This window comes from Pseudophryne corroboree, chromosome 7 (genome assembly GCF_028390025.1).
Source record: "Pseudophryne corroboree isolate aPseCor3 chromosome 7, aPseCor3.hap2, whole genome shotgun sequence".
In the NCBI taxonomy this organism is placed as follows: Eukaryota; Metazoa; Chordata; class Amphibia; order Anura; family Myobatrachidae; genus Pseudophryne; species Pseudophryne corroboree.
This window is the reverse complement of record NC_086450.1, coordinates 82705334-82724718: the sequence shown is the minus strand read 5'-3', so window position 1 is coordinate 82724718 and position 19385 is coordinate 82705334. Positions and strand designations below refer to the sequence as shown.

Here is a 19385-nt window from a genome sequence, read left to right as displayed (position 1 = left end):
ATACCAAACTTCTTCGCAAATTTACTTGGCACAGCCGCGGTGCGAACATTAAGCATGCGCAGTTTGCGGAAAAGCGCTGCGATGCGAAGACAAATAACGAGCGGACAACTCGGAATGAGGGCCACTGTACTACTACAATTAGTAATACAATGCTGCTGTATGTCATTCTTCCGGCCGTTAGAGGGCGCTGCTCAGGCAATGTGAGTTCTGAGGGGCGCGCAGACAGTTGGGCACGTCACTGACGTCACCGGAGGAGGCGGGCGCCTACTGCAAGTGCCGCTGTGTACGGAATTTCCTGTGACTTCCGGCAGCTCCTACACTGTTGCCTGTAGTTCCGTTATCTATCCCCAACAGCCAGGCAGCAATGGAAGACAGCAGCGGGTTCCGCCCGTCGACCGGTTACCTCGATGACCCTCCCAACAGCCGGGTGTTCCTGGTGGTCAGCAAGTCGGTGACGGAGGATAAGATTCGGGAGAGGTTCTCCGTGTTCGGCGACATCCAGGACATCTGGGTGGTGAAGGATAAAAAGACCAAGGAGTCCAAGGGCATCGCCTTCGTCAAGTACGCCAAGTCCTCCCAGGCATGCCGGGCCATGGAGGAGATGCACGGCCGCTGCCTCAGAGAGAGCACCAAGCCCATCAAGGTGAGGACCCCCCTCTTGTTAGCCGTGTGTCTGGGGGCCTTGGCACCTGCCCCCCCCCCCCCCCCCCCCCCACCCCTTTTTTTGCCTCCATCCATTGCCTTTATCCTGCTCTCCTTTGTCTCCATCCTCCCCCATTTGCTTCCCCAGGTTATGGGCCTCATTCACATGTAGCGCCATACGCTGCCGTGTCACTGGGAGGTATATTCAACTTTGGGATGTGTGTGCAATTCAGAGCGCTGCTGTTCTTGAGCTGCAACAATGCAAGTACACACCCAGTAGAGCCATGTTGTGGGTGTGTAGCCAGAGTTACTCGCTATTCTGAGTCGTGCGTATACATTATGACAGACAACCTGGTACACATTTGAGCAATTATCGGCATGATTAGCTGTATCGGAACGATAAATCGTACACATCATCTAATGCGTCTGCCCCTATTGCATGCAACTTCTGGTTGGCTGTTCCACACGGCCAATCAGAGTATATTGCATACCTCCCAACGCGTGGTCTTCGGTTTGCCGGCTGTCGGGATCCTGGCGCAGAGAATACTGGCGCAGGAATCCCGACAGCCGGCATACCGGCACTTTTTTTTTTCCCCTCTTGGGGGTCCACGACCCCCCTGGAGGGAAAATAAATAGCGCGTCGCGTGCCACCGTGCCTGCAGTGTGGCGAGCGCAGCGAGCCTGCTAGGGGCTCATTTGCGCTCGCCATGCTGTCGGTATGCCATCGGTCGGGATCCCGGCGCTGGTATGCTGGTCGCCGGGAGCCCGACTGCCGGCATACCATACTACATCCCTCCCAACATGACCCTTTCCAGGAGGGAAACAGTTCTCTTCTCCTGCACTTCCCCCTTAATTTATGATTGCCAGCACCTGTTTTGAACAGATTAATGGATAAAAACGGTGTTTCACCACAGGTGAGGGCAATCATTAAGAGGGAAGTCCAGGAGCAGAGCATTTTGTCCCTCCTGGAGTGGGTCATGTTGAGATGTATGTATTGTGTGGGATGGAATGAGATGTTGTTCATTACATTGTGTAATGTGTACCGGCAGTCTGCTATGGCCCAGGGCGAAGAGAAGTCTTCCTGATCATTGGCACAATTGCCGGTCGTGCAGGTGTACCTCAATGATAGTGATGGCCGCTTCTCTTGTGAATGGGGCTGTGCGTTTTCAAAGATGCATATGAATATGTACAGTACGGATGGTGTAATGGTTAGCATTACTGCCTCACAGCACTGAGGTCATGGTTTCGATTCCCACCATGGCCCTAACTGTGCGGAGTTTATATATTCTCCCCATACTTGCGTGTGTTTCCTTCCACAATCCAAAATATATACTCGTAGGTTATTTGTAATTGTATCCCGACAAAATTAACCCTAGCATGAATGTGTACATGTATAGATTGTAAGCTCCACTGGAGCAGGGACTGCTGTGAATGGCCAAACATTCTCTGTAAAGTGCTTCGGAATATGTGTGCGCTATATAAATAAATGTTAATAAATAATGGTAATAATATGGGCGTATAGCGATATTGGCATACCATTCACAGTAGGCTTCTGCAGTTGCGGTCGCATTATTTGCAATTCAGAATCAGGCTCTGATCGAGTGTGACTATAGCTTCCTTCTCTGCTCTGGGTCCAGTCTACATTTTATGTTGTCTCTATAGTTATCAGCCTCAAGGATAGGGAATCAGGCTATCCAGCTACTGTGGCACCACAGGTCACACGCCAGCCAATTTAAGACTTAATTGATACTGAAGTGAGTGGTGTAAATTTCACCTGTCTCAACTAACTATTTGTTAGATGTTTCATAGGTAGGTGTACCATACTGTCTCTTTAAACCGGGACACAAATGTATTACTCAGGTTCTCTAGCTGCTTAAAAACAGGTGCATTGCAAGTTTGAAGTCAGCCGGCCACAGAACCTGTGTAATTCACGTGCGTACCCGTTTAAAGGGATAGAATGGTAAGCCTATATAGGTATATAGTGAAAAACTATATCCAATATCTTCTGTTGTCTCTGACCTTAAGCTACCTTTTTATTGTAGGCATTTATTGCACAATCGCGTGGCTCCTTAAATCCCAGGGACGTGGAAGATGAAGAGCTGACAAGGATCTTTGTAATGATTCCAAAGTCTTACACAGAAGAAGATATCAACAACAAATTTAAGGTATTAACATGTTTATCATAGAACTGAATTATATTGTAGTATACACTCTCTGGATACTTGTAATACCTACTATTGATAGGCTATAAACTCAAACACAAAGCAAGAAAACCACCAGGAAAACAGCACAGCGTAAAAATCTTTTGATCTCTGTGAAAGACCACCTATGCTGTATTCATAGACAGAAGTGGTCTACAAGGCACTGAATGTACCCCAGAAAATGGTGTCTACATCATCATAAATGTCTAATTCACTTATTTACTAGGGACAGCATAGGTGACATGGAACAGAGATGAATTGACATCTATACCAACCTATCTCCTCTTGTTTAGAAAGTGACAGAAAACGAACAGCACTTGCTAAGCCCACAAGCTTGTGAATCAATCGGCACAATCTGTAATATCTGTATTTCTGTGAGGAAAGGAATGTGCTATAGTGAGCTTGTACAGAGACAGCTGTACAGCAATTTGCATATATTTCTTATTACAAATTTACATAAAGCGAATTCAGCGTTGCAACTCGTATCAAGATTTCTGCGGCAGGGTCCACAGGTTATCCACATATGATGAAGCGACAGCGGATTTGCACCAATCGGTCAAAGCTTTTCCGGCCTCCCGGTGTGCAATGGGCACGTCCATATATCCCCGCTTCCTGGCTCAGGCAAATCCAGTTTTTTGTTTGATGCGGCAGGAGCCGGAGCATGGTCAGAGGGCTGCTGTTTTTTTGCAGCCCTAAGCTTTCTTATTTTATTTTTTCTTACTATTTTTTTTTTCTTGAGTGATCTTTCTAAACAGCATCTTGTACGTACCTTAGAAAGAGTCGCTCCAACAACTCTCCGCCAGGTCGCGACAATGCTTACCCACGAGTACAGTGCTGTTTTGGCGGGCATCTGTGTGTTAAATTTTAGTTGTGATTTGTGCTGCAAATGTAGAGTATGTTACATATGATATGACAAAATGTGGTTAGGCTTTGAAACCCCCCCAAAAAACAAACAGGGTTGGCTGGTTTAAACCATGGTAAATCAAATGTTTTTTTATTTTTTTTATTTATGCTGTGGCTACAGAAGGGTGCCGTGGCTTCATAAAAAAAAAAAAAAAGTCTGTTTTAAGTGAATCCCCCTGGTGGTGGTATTCCACGTTCTTGCTGCTTGTGGTCTTCATTTGAGTGAGCCGAACCAATTCAGTGATTTCACACACAACAGAGAAATAAGGAGGGTGACCCAGATCAGAAAGGTACTAAATCTGCCTAGCATCAGCTAACATTCCAGAAACTCCTTCCCTAACAACTCCAATAGGACAGGGAAAAAACACAACTAACACACAATCTTAAAGGGTAAACAACTTCAACTTATTAAAGAGTCAATACACAGTGAAACACCTCATGGTTTAATCTCCTTTATGTTTATTTAAATGTAAAACCTTCAGTCCTATTGAGATGTCTGAGTGTACTTTGTATGTTTAGTCTGTCTACATCATAGGTCTGCAAACTTGGTCCTCAGGACCCCACACAGTCATGTTTTGCAGGTCTCCTCACAGAATCAAAAGTGAAATAATTAACTCCACCTGCAGACCTTTTAAAATGTCTGAGTAATTAATACACCTGTACACCTGCAAAACATGCACTGTGTGGGGGTAATGAGGTCCGAGTTTGCAGACCTATGATCTACATATATTCATATGTAATAGTAATAATAAGCAGTAAAAAATTGGTTTTATTGAAAGAGATAACAAAGCCTAATAACTTTGGATTGTTAATGTTAGAAAGTGTTAAAACATGGTTGATCAAGCAACATTTCACAGTATTAATCTAACAAGCAAGTTTCTTTATTTTTAATTTTTTATTAAAACATGTAAAATAACTGATTTAAACAAAAAAAATATTTTGTTTTGGCGTTTATAAAAAAAAAATAAAAAATCCCCCCAACCTGAAAAGAATTCGATACATAGTTGTGTATTCAATAACTGTCGGAAGCTGCCGTCTTGTCTGAAAGAAGGCAGCTTCCGACAGAAATAGGTCGGAAGGGGTTCCGACCTATTCAGTAGGGGCTGATTTTTTCCGACAAGCCGGGAATCACGTGGATCGGCGGAATAGCCGCCGATCCGTGTGCTTCTGTCGGAAATGGTGCCAAATCTGACAGGTTTTGGCCCCCTTTCTGACAAAACTCAACTCAATCCGACTTGAAAACAAGTCGGATTGAGGTGAGTAGACGAGCAGGGCTGTGGGCGGCTGGGGGAGCTGAGATCAGCGGCATGTGGGACGAGCTGACAGCGGGGGGAGGCACTGCATGGAGAGAGGTGCCTGGCCGGGGGACGGAAGATGAGGACGCCCGGTGGGGAGGGGAGCAGCAGCGGGGAGGTTGAGGACGCCCGTCCGGCACTGGTATCGGTGTGAGCAGCAGCAGCCAAATCTGACAGTCGGATTTGGCAGTTTATTGAATAGTGCATTGTCAGATCCTTTCCGACAATGCTTGTCGGAAAGGATCCGGCACTTATTGAAAATACCCCTTAGACATCAGTGTTTTATTTAGCAAGACTAATCTTGCAACAAATGCTTTTTAATGTTATTTCCCACATTTTGACATTTTATTTTTTTTCCACTCCGGAGGTGCGTTTTCTGCACATTTAGGCTTAAAGATCCATATTTATATGTCTGCTCCACTGAACTGTACTATTGTTAGAACCTTTTCCTCTTTTTCACCAGGAATATGGGCAAATAGAACACTGCTCAATTATTAAAAATAAAACGACAGGCGAAAGTAAAGGATTGGGATACGTACGATTCCTCAAACCTTCCTATGCTGCTTTGGCAATTGAAAACTGTGAACGAAGTAAGTTTCTCTGCGTGCAAATGCTTTTTGTTTGTCTGTCTTACGCTGCCGAGACTGCTCTCATTGGTGAAAGTACTGTATAGAAGCCTAGAATAATACTTAATATATATTTTACTTTGTGATCCGTTCATGCAAATAATTGTATTTTTAAGATTAATAGCTAATTCCTATAGTCACAATCTTATTGAAGGATAAAAATAATTATTTACATTATATTAGTGAGTTAATGAACTTTGTTAATCAGCCATCGGGTGACTAGACTCCATTTTGAAACAGAGGATGCAATCTATATTGCACAACTATGCATTAGTACTTTATTAGGGATGTAGTTCTTTTACCGGAGGACAGGGTGCCGGCGTCAAAATACCGACTCCCAGAATCCTGATCATTTGTTCGGACAGTGGGAAGCACTTGCATCCCACCGCAGAGGGGTGGAGGCTAGGTTTAAGCTAGAAGGGAGTTTAGGGTGTAGGGACGGTAAGGTACCGGGGAGGGGGGCTTACGGTTAAGCACTAGAAGGGAGGTTAGGGTCTAGGGACGGGAAGGTTATGGTAAGGTACCGGGTAAAGGGGGTTACGGTTAAGCACTAGAAGAGAGGTTAGGGTGTAGGGACGGGAAGGTTATGGTAAGGTACCGGGGAGTGGGGGTTACGGTTAAGCACTAAGAAGGGGAGGTTAGGATTAGGCACCACTATGGAGGGTTATACCCCTTTTCCACTAGCTCAAAAAACACGGGTAAATGCACGGGGGCGCACATTTACCCGTGTTTTTTGCAAGTGGAAAAGGGTCCCCCCCCCCCACAAAAACCTGGATCAAGTGACCCCCACATCCTACCCGGGTAACTACCTGGGTAGGACACGGGAATGATCCGGGTAGGGTTGTAGTGTAAACGGAAGCCCTCCCGTTTACACTGTATGGAAGAGCGGCGCTGGGAGATCAATATGCCGGGTTGGTAGCGCAGTGGGAAAGGGGGCTGAGCATGGGCCGCAGCCGGGTAGCACCCGTGTCAGGCTCCCGGCTGCGACCCGTGCTCAGTAATGGAAAAGGGGTATTAGGGTTAGGCACCCACAAAGGGAGGCTTAGAGTTGGGAACAGGTGGGGGTTACGGTAATTTTAGGGGGGCTGTCAGGGTTCTGCTGGTCGGGATGGCGCTGTCTGTATTCTGATTACCGGCATTCCATCCATCGGGATATCATATTGAATCCCTTTATTATGTATATAATTAATACAATAAACATTTATTTCTCTTTCATCCACTAGGGGACACTGGAGTCCTATACAGTAGGGGTGTGAAGTTTGCAACCGGAGGTGTGGCACAATCTAAAATTAGCATTGTCTGCACAGACGGCTCCTCCCCCTTCACATCTTTCCTTCCTCAGTTTTGAAAATTGTGCCTAGGAGGTACAAGCACAGAAGGGAGCTCCTGCTCAATGAAGATTTATTTATTATTTCTTTTTTTCTTTTCTTTGTTTTTCTTCTCTTTTATACTGGCCCAATCCCTCCTAACTAAAGGGAGGGTGCAGGTTATAAAAGAAAATATGGTAAATGCCCGCTCCCACCTAAATGAAAGGGGGTGCAGGCTTTACCAGATGAAAAGGCTGCGTCCCCCTAATAAAAGGGAAACAAAGTTTAGGAGTGGAGACTGATTCCGACGAAAGGGGTCTGCATCTCCTTACAGGCGCCAACTGTGAGTACAGTAGCTGATTGTTTTTAACATGGCCCCACAGGAGGTTAGTGTAGCATATTTATTTATTTTCTCACGGGCCGGGACGACACAAGTCTTCAGGCATCCCCCGCTACCCGCCTCCCTCACGGCACTGTAACAAATGTCCCCCGCTGTGCTCCCTCCACCGCTGCTGCCCCCGCCTCACTGACTTGTGGCGGGCAGTCTGGCAACGCAGTATTCTCCTCCCTCTCCCGGCTCAGTGTCAGTCTGCTGCTGACAGCTGCAGCCTCGCGTGGCGTCCCCCGCTCCCCCTCCCTCCTCGGGCTCCGTGTTACTCCGCGGCTGACGGCCGCAGCCTTGCGCGCAATCTCCCTCCCCTTTCCGCCTCCCTCAACCTCCAGGTAAATAATTTTACAGACAGGTTAGGAGGGAGCCGAAGCACTGACACGAGGGGGGAAAGGTGTGCACGGCAGGGGCCCAGCAGCGCGCACAGAATACGTTACAAGGCATTTCCAAGAGTTTGGAAATTTAATGACCGCAAGGATTACTTTGGTTGCTCCAATAAATGGGCACTAAGGTTAACAACCCTGGGGTGCGCGACAGTTGAGAATGGGCACACACCAGGGAACAGTAAGCTGTCAAGGTTCGGAAAACATAACCTGACGGATATTTTGAGGTTGAGTATGGGCAGCGAGCCCATCCGTACCTGGGAGGAATTCATGGTTAAAATACTCCATCTGCATGGGTATAACAGGATGGCCGAACACGGTAAAGAGACTCCTTTCCTACCCATTGTTGGAGTGGGGAAAGGAGTGCGGGCTCGCATAACAGAGAGAAGACTGTTAGGCGTAAATAACGAAGGTGGCCGGTAAAGGCTTCCTAATTCCCGAATAATAATTTTTGCCTTGCGGAGCATATCCGAGAGTTTAATACCACATATACTTATCAGGCTGTTAGGGAGGTCACCACACCGATCTTCGGTATGTCTCTCGATGGTTTCTGTGACTAACAGAATCTCGTATTCCACAGAAGAGCACGAATCCCATAACGATGGTGGGCTCACCCCTGCCTAGTCTGTTAACGGGACATTTTTAATATTGCAGTCCCACTGAAAAAGAGGTTCGTCTATAGGTAGGAATTGACAGGGAACTCCACCTTCTGGTTGCAGGCCCTTCTCACACGAAACCTAGGAGTTACGTGTTTCGGTAAAGCGAATGTATTTACCGGATAGGAGGGCGATTCCCCTGGGAGGGGAAGCGTTCCTTGAGCCAAAGAACCTCAGACATGTGGAGGAGAATCAGTTCTCCTGCCTACCAGAGAACTATACGAATTAGCGGTAGCTGTTATTCTGGTTCATTATATTCGTGCTTTGCGAGTCTCGAATAAGGGAGACTATTCCCAATAGCCGATAATAGGTTGTTACACAAACTCACCTTGGACCTCCTTTGGGGGGTAAGGGCTGGAAAGGTCTAGGGATACCGGACCCGAGACTTGAGTACAGCTCTTTTGTATCAACAGGGTTGTTCTCTATATATTCAAGATAGATATTGACAATGACTAGGCTGTCTTTCCGTTCAAAGGCGAAGGCAGTACCGACAACATTCGAAAATTGCTATACAATGGTTGGCTGTGGCCTACCGAATACAGTGTCCACTGGCGATGAGTGAACCCCGGCGATAAGTGCACTTATTTTGAACATCCCTACTCTCACGGGGAAAAGGGAGTCTCTTCGAATCTTGTTTGTCGCGCCCACAGACTGTCACACTGATGCTCAATTTAAAGTTTTTTGGCCCAGTTTTCTACCGGACTGCAGACTCAAAATGTAATCAATCCAATCGGTCATGCAGGCCCAGGCCCTGGGGGAGTCATAGTGTCTTTGGACATGGAGGATACTTTCCTTCATATTCTGAATTGGACTATTCAAAGAATAATAAGGGCCGCAAGTTTGAGCCTGGTAGGAGTCACGATCATACCTTATCTAAAGGATCTGCTGATACAATCCATCTTCCAGGGAACGCTGATCAATGAGGACGACTCATCATTTTTTTTCACTCAACATGGCTGGATTGTGATTTTCTGGAATTCAACCTAATGCTAATTACGAGGTTTAAATTTCCAGGTCTCTTCTGGGACAGGGAAAAAAATTTAGATTAGTCCTACTAGACAGCAAGATCCATACAGAGGCTGGTAACTCGGGTGCTACAGTTAGACTTTTCTCTACACCTCGGGTACAACTTCTCAGGAAGTGGGTGCCGTCTTTGGGGGCTCTGCAGTGCAGCAAAGTTCACTCCCAGCCATTCCAGTTGAACATCATTGCCCAGGGATTTGCACTGATTTTGACTTTTACTCAAGACCGAGCTAAAATTGGTGGTTGTTACACACGAATCTCGTGGCAGGTAAGAGGTTCAGCATTTAGACTCGGGTGTTCCTCACAACGGATGCCAGTTTCAGAGGTATGGGGTGCAGTCCTCGAGTGATGTCAGTTTCAGAGCAGATGGACGTTACAGGAGAGCAGGCTGCCCAAAAACATTCTCGAGCTGAGAGCGGTTTACAATGCATTTCTCTTGCTGAAAACTTAGTCATGGGTCAACACTTAAAGATACAGTCGGAAAATGTCACAACGACGGCTTACATAAGCCGTCAAGGAGGAACAAAGAGAAGGATGGCGTTGCAGGAAGCCACAAGGATTTTGTTGGGGGCAGAAACGTGTAACATCATCCTCTCGGCAGTGTTCATTCCAGGTGTGGAGAACTGGGAAGCAGATTATCTCAGTCGCCAGGACATGCACCCGGGAGAATGGGGCCTAAATCAACGGATTTTCAACATCTTGGTGAGGATATGGGGTATACCTCAAGTCGACCTCATGGCGTTTCAACAAAACCAGCTGCCCAGATATGTGTCCAGGGCAAGAGATCCAGCAGCAGAAGGAGTGGTCGCATTAACACTTCCTTGGTGTTACAGGAGGGTTTACATTTTTCCACCTTTCCCAGGGTTCGGAAAGGGTTGAAACGAGAGCGAGTGTGGGCGATCCTAGTCGCACCAGATTGGCCCCGCCGGAGTTTGTACTCAGACCTGCGAGGGTTACTAGCGGAAGATCCTTGGCGGTTACCTCAGAGAGAGGACTTGCTATCTCAGGGACCATTCCATCACCCAGTCCTGAACGGGCTGCGTTTTAACGGCGTGGCTATCGAAACCCGGATCTTAAGGAATAGAGGGATACCAAGAGGGCCATTCCTACGATGATTGCCGTTAGGAAGCTGGTCACAGCCATGCACTACTACAGGTTTTGAAAGAGCTACATGGACTGGTGTCAATAACGTGGGTGCAATTCGATGAACTTCCACTTATATGGGCTTCTGCTCTTCCTTCAGGCAGGTCTTGATGTAAGCCTGAGGCTGGGCTCTATGAAAGTTCAAATTTCAGCTCTTTCCATTCTATTTCAACAGAAGAGATTCAAATCTTCTGGGGATACAATCCCTTTCTCGTCGTCCTACTGCATCAGGGGACTTAAATTTGGTGTTGAACTATTTGAGATCACCAACTTTTGAGCCGTTAGCAAGAACAGACTTGAACTCTCTCTCTTGGAAGGTCACATTATTGCTTGCCTTGGTTTCGGACAGGCGGTTTTCTGAGTTGGAAGTAGGGCGTAACTCCGTACAAGAGCAGATTTCCTTCCTAAGGTTGTTTCGGGGTTTCATGTAAACCAGCCAATTAGGGTTCCATCTTTCCAGGGTTTCGCAGATGGGGACGTGGCCTTGGATGTTGTCCGAGCTTTACGGGCATACGAGCAAGTTACGTCGTCCTACAGTCAGTCGGACCATTTGTTTGTTCTATGTCATGGGCCTAAGAAGGGTTGGCCAACATCTAAGCAGTCTTTGTCTCAATAGATTAGACTTGCCATTCGGCTAGATTATATTTCCTGTGGCAAACAGGTTCCAGTTCAGATGGTTGTTCATACCACCCGTTCAGTGGGGGCCTCATAGGCAGCTGCCAGAGGTGCTTCCACTACTCAACTTTGCAGAGTGGCGACGTGGGCCTCAGCCTACTCGTTCACTAATTTTACAAGTTTGATACCTTTGCGTCCGAAGATTCTAAGTTCGGACGTTTCGTGTTGCAGGTCACCGACAGCACTCCCTCCCTGGGGATAACTTTGGGACGTCCCCTACTGTACAGGACTCCAGTGTCCCCTAGTGGATGAAAGAGAAAAGAGGATTTTGGTACTTACCGATAAATCCATTTCTCTGAATCCTCTAGGGGACACTGGACGCCCGCCTCGGTGCTGTCGGCCTGCTGTGTCATAGTTCTTGTTCAAACAGTTCGTAAAAACAGTTAGTTTTTCGGTTAAAGAAGTTTCTTGGATGTTGTTTGTAATGTTTTGGTTCGGTTCCTCGCCATGTGCTCTAGTATCATGTCCTATTCTCTCAGTCAAATTTTCAAAACTGAGGGAGGAGGGATGTGAAGGGGGAGGAGCCGGCTGTGCAGACAATGCTAATTTTAGATTGTGCCACACCTCCGGTTGCAAACTTCACACCCCTACTGTATAGGACTCCAGTGTCCCCTAGAGGATTCAGAGAAATGGATTTATCGGTAAGTACCAAAATCCTCTTATTCCATTGTGATTATGCCATACAATAAGACCTGACTGTGTGTTTTATCAATGTTATTTTTAGGCTACAAGGCAATCCTGGCAGAACCTAAAAACAAAGTTGCAGGGGCAGAGATGTCTGATCACCACAGTACCGCTCGCCAGCAAGAGGCGTTACTGCACGACCCCACTATTGCTATGTATTCTTACAGTCAGTTTGGTTAGTATTGCAATTAAAAATGTATGTTTATCTATGCTGTTTATTGATAGGACATAACTATCTGCAACTGATGAATCAATATTAAAGGTGACATTATTTTGCATTTACTTAACCTTTAGAGAACAAAAAGCTATTCTTAGAATTGTCCGATAGATTCTGTTTCTGCACAGGGTATACAGTCTTAAGGGGTGAACTCAACTCAAAGCGATGTGCTCACTCTTCTTCCCTGACACCACTATGGGGTGCGAGGGAAGACTTGTGAATGCCATCAAAATGCGATTTGCCTTTTCAGAACAGCATGGTGGTAATTTCGGGGAATTGGATCACCCCCTTAGTCACTAGAACACTATGCAGCTGTCAGTTTTGTCTCAATATTTGATTTAGTCATGTTAAAAGTTTTGTCCTCCTTTCTTTCTCTTTTCTCTTAAAAAGAACAATACGATTATCCCATTTATGACAAGGTTCCAGAGGCAAGAACCCAGGAGGCTGTGTCCAAGCGGCTCACGGTTATGTCGCGGCTACCCCTGGTCCAGGAACAGCTGTTCGTTTTGTTTGACCTTATTCCTGGACTTGAGCTGTGTGAGGTCCAACGGGATCTGTACGCACAGTATGGTAAGATAATGGTTCTGAAAACTGCTTTTCCCTTCATGCCTTCTATTTCAGACAATAGTGCAGTCGCTTTGGGAAGTGTTAGTGAAGGCAGATTTGGGCAGATGTATTAAGCCTGGAGAAGGCACAAAGAAGTGATAAAGCGGTAATTAGTGCAAGGTGATAACGCACCAGCCAATCAGCTCCAATATGTATATTGACAGTTAGGCGCTGACTGGCTGGTATGTTATCACCTTCCACTTATCACTTCTTTATGCCTTCTCCAGGCTTAATAAATCTGACCCATTGTTCTCACTGTGGCGCTGAATAAGATTTAAGCATGAGTCGGACATATATAAGTATATATATTCACCTGTACAGCTCTTTGTGGCTGGCATACCCCAGTCTGTGTAGGTGGTTTCATAGCCTTCAGCATCATTGATACGCACTTACACAAGCCCTTTCCCTGTTGCTAAAGATCTGTCTGAAAACGTGTAATCACAACTGCGTATCCGTCTAAACCGTTCACATGCCCCCTCTGAACTCATCCTACCCGCTTTTATTTCTGCACCAACCACTGTGTCCTCTTTGGAGCCATTACATCAGCCTAAATTTTGGCTCTTGAAGGACAACTAAACTGAACAAGTGAATCATAACGGTAAGAGGTAGCATTCAGTTGTGTGCTGTCATTCCACTGAGGGCTTGTCAAAATGTAATTGTGTTCTCCACCTCCCTCATTCAAAGGTATTAGCCACCCTCGCGTATCCTACACCATCTATAAAAGGTTCCTGCAATAGGTTGAATGGAAAAAAAACTGCTCTTAAAGTGGGTACACACTAATAGATATATCTGCAGATCAATTGATCTGCAGATACCTGTATATCTATGGACGGATCGGGCAGTGTGCTGTGCATACACACTGCCCGATCCGTCGGGGACTGACGTCATGAACTGGGCGGGCGTGTACACACGCCCGCCCAGTTCAGCTGTCAATCACCGCCGGCCGCCGCAGCATGTGTACGGGTGGTCGGCCGACCGCCGTACACACACAGCGACGCGCCAATATATCGGTAGATATATTGGCCATCGGCTGTGCTGCGCTGCCGACGCGATACGTCTGTGAACGACGGAGTCCACAGACGTATCGGCCGTATACACTGGCCAACGGTCCCGCGATATATCGGCCGTTCAAGAGAACGGCCGATATATCGACCAGTGTGTACGGGCCTTTACAAAGGATGGCATCTCATCAAAGCACTACCTTCTTATGTATTTGTGTATGTGTGCAATACATAAAACGGTGCACACTAGGCAGAAACAGTACTGCTGGTACATCCTAGTTATGGCACTGCCTGTAGTGGTCACTTGTTTAGTGAATTGATTGTTGCAGCTGAATGCTCCTTTGAAAAGCACATTTAAAACTTCAATGTGGAATTTAACCACAGACAAAAAACCCACAATGAATTGTATTGGCCTCACCTTAGGACTGAATTCAATTACCCAAGGCACTTATCGCTGATAACCCCACAGGCTGCACTTAGCACAGATTTCTGTTCGCATTTTTGCGAACAGAAGGTGTGAACAGAAATCTGCGGTAAGACTTTCAAGGCTTAAGGTGGGTACACACTATTAGATATATCTGCAGATCAATTGATCTGCAGATATATCTATGTACAGATCGGGCAGTGTGCTGTGCATACACACTGCCCGATCCGTCGGGGGACTGACGTCATGAACTGGGCGGGTGCTCGCGCCCGCCCAGTTCACCTGTCGATCACCGCCGGCCGCCGCAGCATGTGTACGGGCGGTCGGCCGACCGCCCCGTACACACACAGCGACGCGCCAATATATCGTTAGATATATTGGCTGTCGGCTGTGCTGCGCGGCCGACGCGATACGTCTGTGAACGACGGAGTTCACAGACGTATCGCCCGTACACACTAGCCGACGGTCCCGCGATGTATCGGCCGTTCAAGAGAACGGCCGATACATCGACCAGTGTGTACGGGCCTTTACTGTGGCTGCCCGCAAATGGTTAAAACATAGCTCCAATCACTTACCCTAGAATCTATGGGTTATGTGGGAGAAAACATGCTGCTAATTGAGTAGCTCTGGGCTGCAGGTGTTAAAAGGGAATTCCCCCTTTTTTTCGTTTCTTTAATTTAGTTTTTATTTTAATAAAGAATTATCCCATATGATTCAAAAATATAGTCGGCTTATTGGCTCCTGACCTAACTGGCCCTGGTATACAAAGCTGGAAAGAAAAAGAGGTCTGTTTAAACTGAGTGCACTCTTGTACGTTAGCATGGATTATAAAAAAACTTTTTGGGATATACTTTCAAATTGAGGTGTCTTAGGCAATGTTTCACAAATACACTTGTAGGGGTAAATTTACTACTGCTTCTAAAACATAGAATTGGTGATGTTGCCCATAGCAACCAATCAGATGCTGTCTATCATTTTATAAATAGAGAAATGATAGACGTAATCTGCTTGCTATGGGCAACATCACTAAACCTCAGTTTTAGAAGCTCTAGTAAATTTACCCCATATTATCAATTGAAAATATAGATGCAATTCAGTAAACACTGAATTAAAATATTAAAAACCGATAGAGAATGGATAATGTGATATGAAAAAAAGGAAAATGTTTCGAAAATAGCATTGAATAAAAACACTACCCAGCTTCTTTTTTTTTTTTTGTTTTGTTTTTTGTTCCACTTTATTTACACTTCATTTTTTAAATAACATTTTCCTCTTCTACTTCTCACGTTGTCTTTTTTCAGTCTGTTTTAATATTTTGCTAGAGTAATCCTATTAACCACTTGTCTGGCTAGGTGACGTACGGTATGCCGGCGCTCGGGCTCCCGGCAACCAGCATACCGGCGCCGGGAGCCCGACCGCCGGCATACCGACAGCGTGGCGAGCCCAGATACATGTATTTTTTTTTCAATAAAATATTTTGATATATTAAAAATATTTTCCTTCGTCGTCGACTAGGGGGCACAGGAGTACTAACGCTGGGTATAGGCTGGCTGGGAGCAGGCAGACACAAAAGGGGTTACTTAAAAGTACCCAGCATGCCTCCCTCCCTGTCACCTATACTTTGCCCTGCCGCCAGGCCCTCCAGTTTTGTTTCTTTTGGTGCGACAGGAGCGGGCACCATATTTTTAGGTGGCTGTTAATACAGCCTAGGTTACTTTTTTTTTTTTTTAATTTACTTAGCGCCTTTATAACACTAGATCACCAGGGCATTAGCTGCAGGGCAGATGGGCAACATCCCTGGGGTCCAGCCTCTGAGGGGGAGAGTGCACAGGGAACGTTACTCCAGGGGGTGCTTCATGTCCAGCCGCCGTTTGTGGCTCCGGTGGCCCCTTGGGATATTTCCCTGGTGCTGAAGGCTCCCCAAATGGCTCCCTTTGAACTCATGGACAGGGCGGATCACCGTTGGATCACTTGAAGACCTTGTTCCTTTTGGCCATATCTTCAGCTCGCAGAGTTTCTGATCTTAGTGCTCTGTCCTGGCGCTCGCCTTTCCTGGTCTTTCACTCAGACAGGGCGGTTCTCCGCACTAGGGCAGGTTTCCTACCCAAAGCGGTTTCAAGTTTCCACATCAATCAGTAGTTCTGGCATTATCAACTGCTCCTGAAGAGGCTTCCTTGGACGTGGTCCGAGCTTTCTGAATCTGTTTACAAAACCAAGGATATTCAACATTCTGACTCCCTGTTCATCTTGTTAGATTCCCATAAATGGGGTTGGCCAGCGTCAAAACAAACCTTAGCTCGTTGGCTTCGGCTAACAATTCACCACGCCTATTTGTCAGCAAAGCTTCGTACTCTTTTGGGAATGAACGCTCACTCCACATGGGCTGTGTGAGTTCCCGGGCGGCCTCTCGGGGGGGGGGGGGGGGGGGGGGGCGGGGGGGACAGGTGATATCAGATGACCTCTGCATAAGGGTTGGGTTAGCAGCGACTTCCACATGACTGACCAAAAATTATCAACCACTATCCTGTTCTTCCAATTATGCAATGGCTTTTACTTTTCTTATAGTTTTAACTAGATTTGGTTTGTTTTTCTCTTGGCAGCACATGCAATCGTTCAGTATCAGAATATCGCCTCTGCAATTTATGCTAAATGCAAGCTGCACGGCTTTGAGTACCCACCCGGAAACCGGCTTGGTGTCACTTACTTAAGTGACGGAGTTGATGGCACAGAGTGAGTATAGTAATGTTCAGATTAGCAGGCTTTATTTTTTTGCAAATGACATCACCTAAAACGTGTGATTATGTAGTTCAATGTCCTTACCCAGTGCTTCTAGAGATGATTTGTACTGTAGCCCAGTGCATTAATAACCTGCAGATATTGGGTTATGTATTAGCATATAAAATCAGAACACCACATACGATTCAGTTTATATTGTCAAATAGTGGCCATCCTACAGGTATCACGGGTATTAATTCTGCAGTGTGTAATCTATGGAGTGCAGTGGAAGAGTATGGAAATCATATTGAACTCCAAAATAGTGTTAAATAAGATAGCACATAACCACAAGGCTGCCGTCAGGAATTGTGGAGCCCGGGACTCACCAAATGGGCAAAAGCCAACCTTGGGGGTAAAGCGGGACACGGAGGTGGGGGGAGCTACAGTGGGAGTAGGGCATGAATTGGTGTGTAAACAAGACCTCCCTGAGGCAGTGGCTGACAGCGAAAGGAAGAGGGTAAGAGGCAGGGGGTAGAGGGTAACGAGGAGTTGATGAGAGGGAGTAGATGAGGGTCAAAGGTGAGAGGCAGAGGGTGTCTGGGAGAGGAAGAGGGTGACAGGGAGTGGCACAGTTTGACAAATATGAAGACAGAGGCAGAAGCTGACAAGAAGAGTGACTGAGAAGGTGACAGGGAGAGACAGAGGGTCACAAGGAGAGGAAGAGGGTACCCAGGAGAGACAAAGTTACTGGTAGTGGGTGATAGGGTGAAATAGAGAAGGCGACAAATATAGTACTTTGGCCTGCGGTAGAGCTGCAGAGCTTCCTTAGTGAGCAGGCAGGCAGTCACTGGACTTGCAGAGGTAGGAAGCACAGGGGACTCGGGGATAGCTGAAAAGAGGGAGGAAGTGAAGTGGTGGGGGTCCACCTTTTCTCCTCTCATCCAGGCAGCCCGCGCATCAGCCTTTTTCTCCCTAGCCTGGACACCAGCTGGCAGCTGTCCTCCTATAGACTTTGACACCCAAGCACGTCGGTCACACAGAAGGGGAAAGGAGAGGCTCAGAGAAGACAGAACAGCCTCTCCTCCCGCTCTGGGCTCCACAGCTGCAGCAGGGCCCAGGGGTGGCCGCAATGGGGACAGCGCCGGGCCGCCAGTTCTGAAGCTAGCACACCAGCAGGCAGCAGCCATATACAGATGGGGACAGCAGTATTTCAAATATGGCACCAGCTGTGAGCCAATCGGAGCTCGCAGACCAGCAGCCAGTCAGGAGCCGTCTGCTCTTGACTGGCTGCCAGTCCATCGAGCTCTGATTAGCTCTTGTGCAGCAGCCATACCCACACTTGAAATGCCGCTGTACATGGCTGCTGCTTGGCGGTATGCTAGCTACAGCACTGGTGACCCGTTCTGTCCCCACAGCTGCCACCCTGGCATCCTTTGTGTCTGGGCCCGGGACTCAAGTCTCTACAGTCCCACTGTAATGGCGACACTGCATGGCCATAATGACAGTGTAAAAAGGTATTGATAGCCATAAGTAAAGTACAGGAGGCTATTACAAGGCGACACGGTGGAATTTTGTAACTTTTTTTTCTCTGACGTCCTAGTGGATGCTGGGAACTCCGTAAGGACCATGGGGAATAGCGGCTCCGCAGGAGACTGGGCACAAAAGTAAAGCTTTAGGACTACCTGGTGTGCACTGGCTCCTCCCCCTATGACCCTCCTCCAAGCCTCAGTTAGATTTTTGTGCCCGGCCGAGAAGGGTGCACACTAGGGGCTCTCCTGAGCTTCTTAGTGAAAGTTTAGTTTTAGGTTTTTTATTTTCAGTGAGACCTGCTGGCAACAGGCTCACTGCATCGAGGGACTAAGGGGAGAAGAAGCGAACCTGCCTGCTTGCAGCCAGCTTGGGCTTCTTAGGCTACTGGACACCATTAGCTCCAGAGGGACCGAACACAGGCCCAGCCTCGGAGCTCTGTCCCAGAGCCGCGCCGCCGGCCCCCTTACAGAGCCAGAAGCAAGAAGAAGTCCGGAAAAATCGGCGGCAGAAGACATCAGTCTTCAACAAGGTAGCGCACAGCACTGCAGCTGTGCGCCATTGTTACTCAGGCACACTTCACACTTCGGCCCTGAGCAGCAATGTAAACACCTTGGCTGGCATAAATACACCACATATAACCCCCAGGGCTATATGGATGTATTTTAACCCCTGCCAGAACTCGCCAAAAAGCGGGTGAAAAGGCCGCCGAGAAGGGGACGGAGCCTATCTCCTCAGCACACGGGCGCCATTTTCCATCACAGCTCCGCTGGAAGGACGTCTCCCTGACTCTCCCCTGCAGTCCTGCACTACAGAAAAGGGTAAAAAAGAGAGGGGGGCACTAATTTGGCGCAGTTTTAATACTAACAGCAGCTATAAAGGGAAAAGCACATTTTATAGTGGTATTCCTGTCTCTATATAGCGCTCTGGTGTGTGCTGGCATACTCTCCCTCTGTCTCCCCAAAGGGC

At 47.1% G+C, this 19385-nt stretch overlaps 1 protein-coding gene across 3 annotated transcripts in view; it reads left to right on the top strand.

Annotated features, from left to right (window-relative positions):
- Positions 1-254: 254 nt before the first annotated feature.
- RBM45 (RNA binding motif protein 45) overlaps positions 255-19385 on the top strand; it is a 124026-nt gene continuing 104895 nt past the window's right edge. The window contains exons 1-6 of one of the 3 annotated variants that reach the window (XM_063933386.1): positions 255-643; positions 2685-2807; positions 5505-5631; positions 11967-12101; positions 12534-12713; positions 16775-16904. In XM_063933386.1, the coding sequence (XP_063789456.1) occupies positions 365-643; positions 2685-2807; positions 5505-5631; positions 11967-12101; positions 12534-12713; positions 16775-16904 (974 nt within the window). In that variant the 5' untranslated portion in view covers positions 255-364. The remainder of the gene's footprint in view (positions 644-2684; positions 2808-5504; positions 5632-11966; positions 12102-12533; positions 12714-16774; positions 16905-19385) is intronic. The other 2 variants (XM_063933385.1, XM_063933387.1) reach the window with 2 other exon arrangements.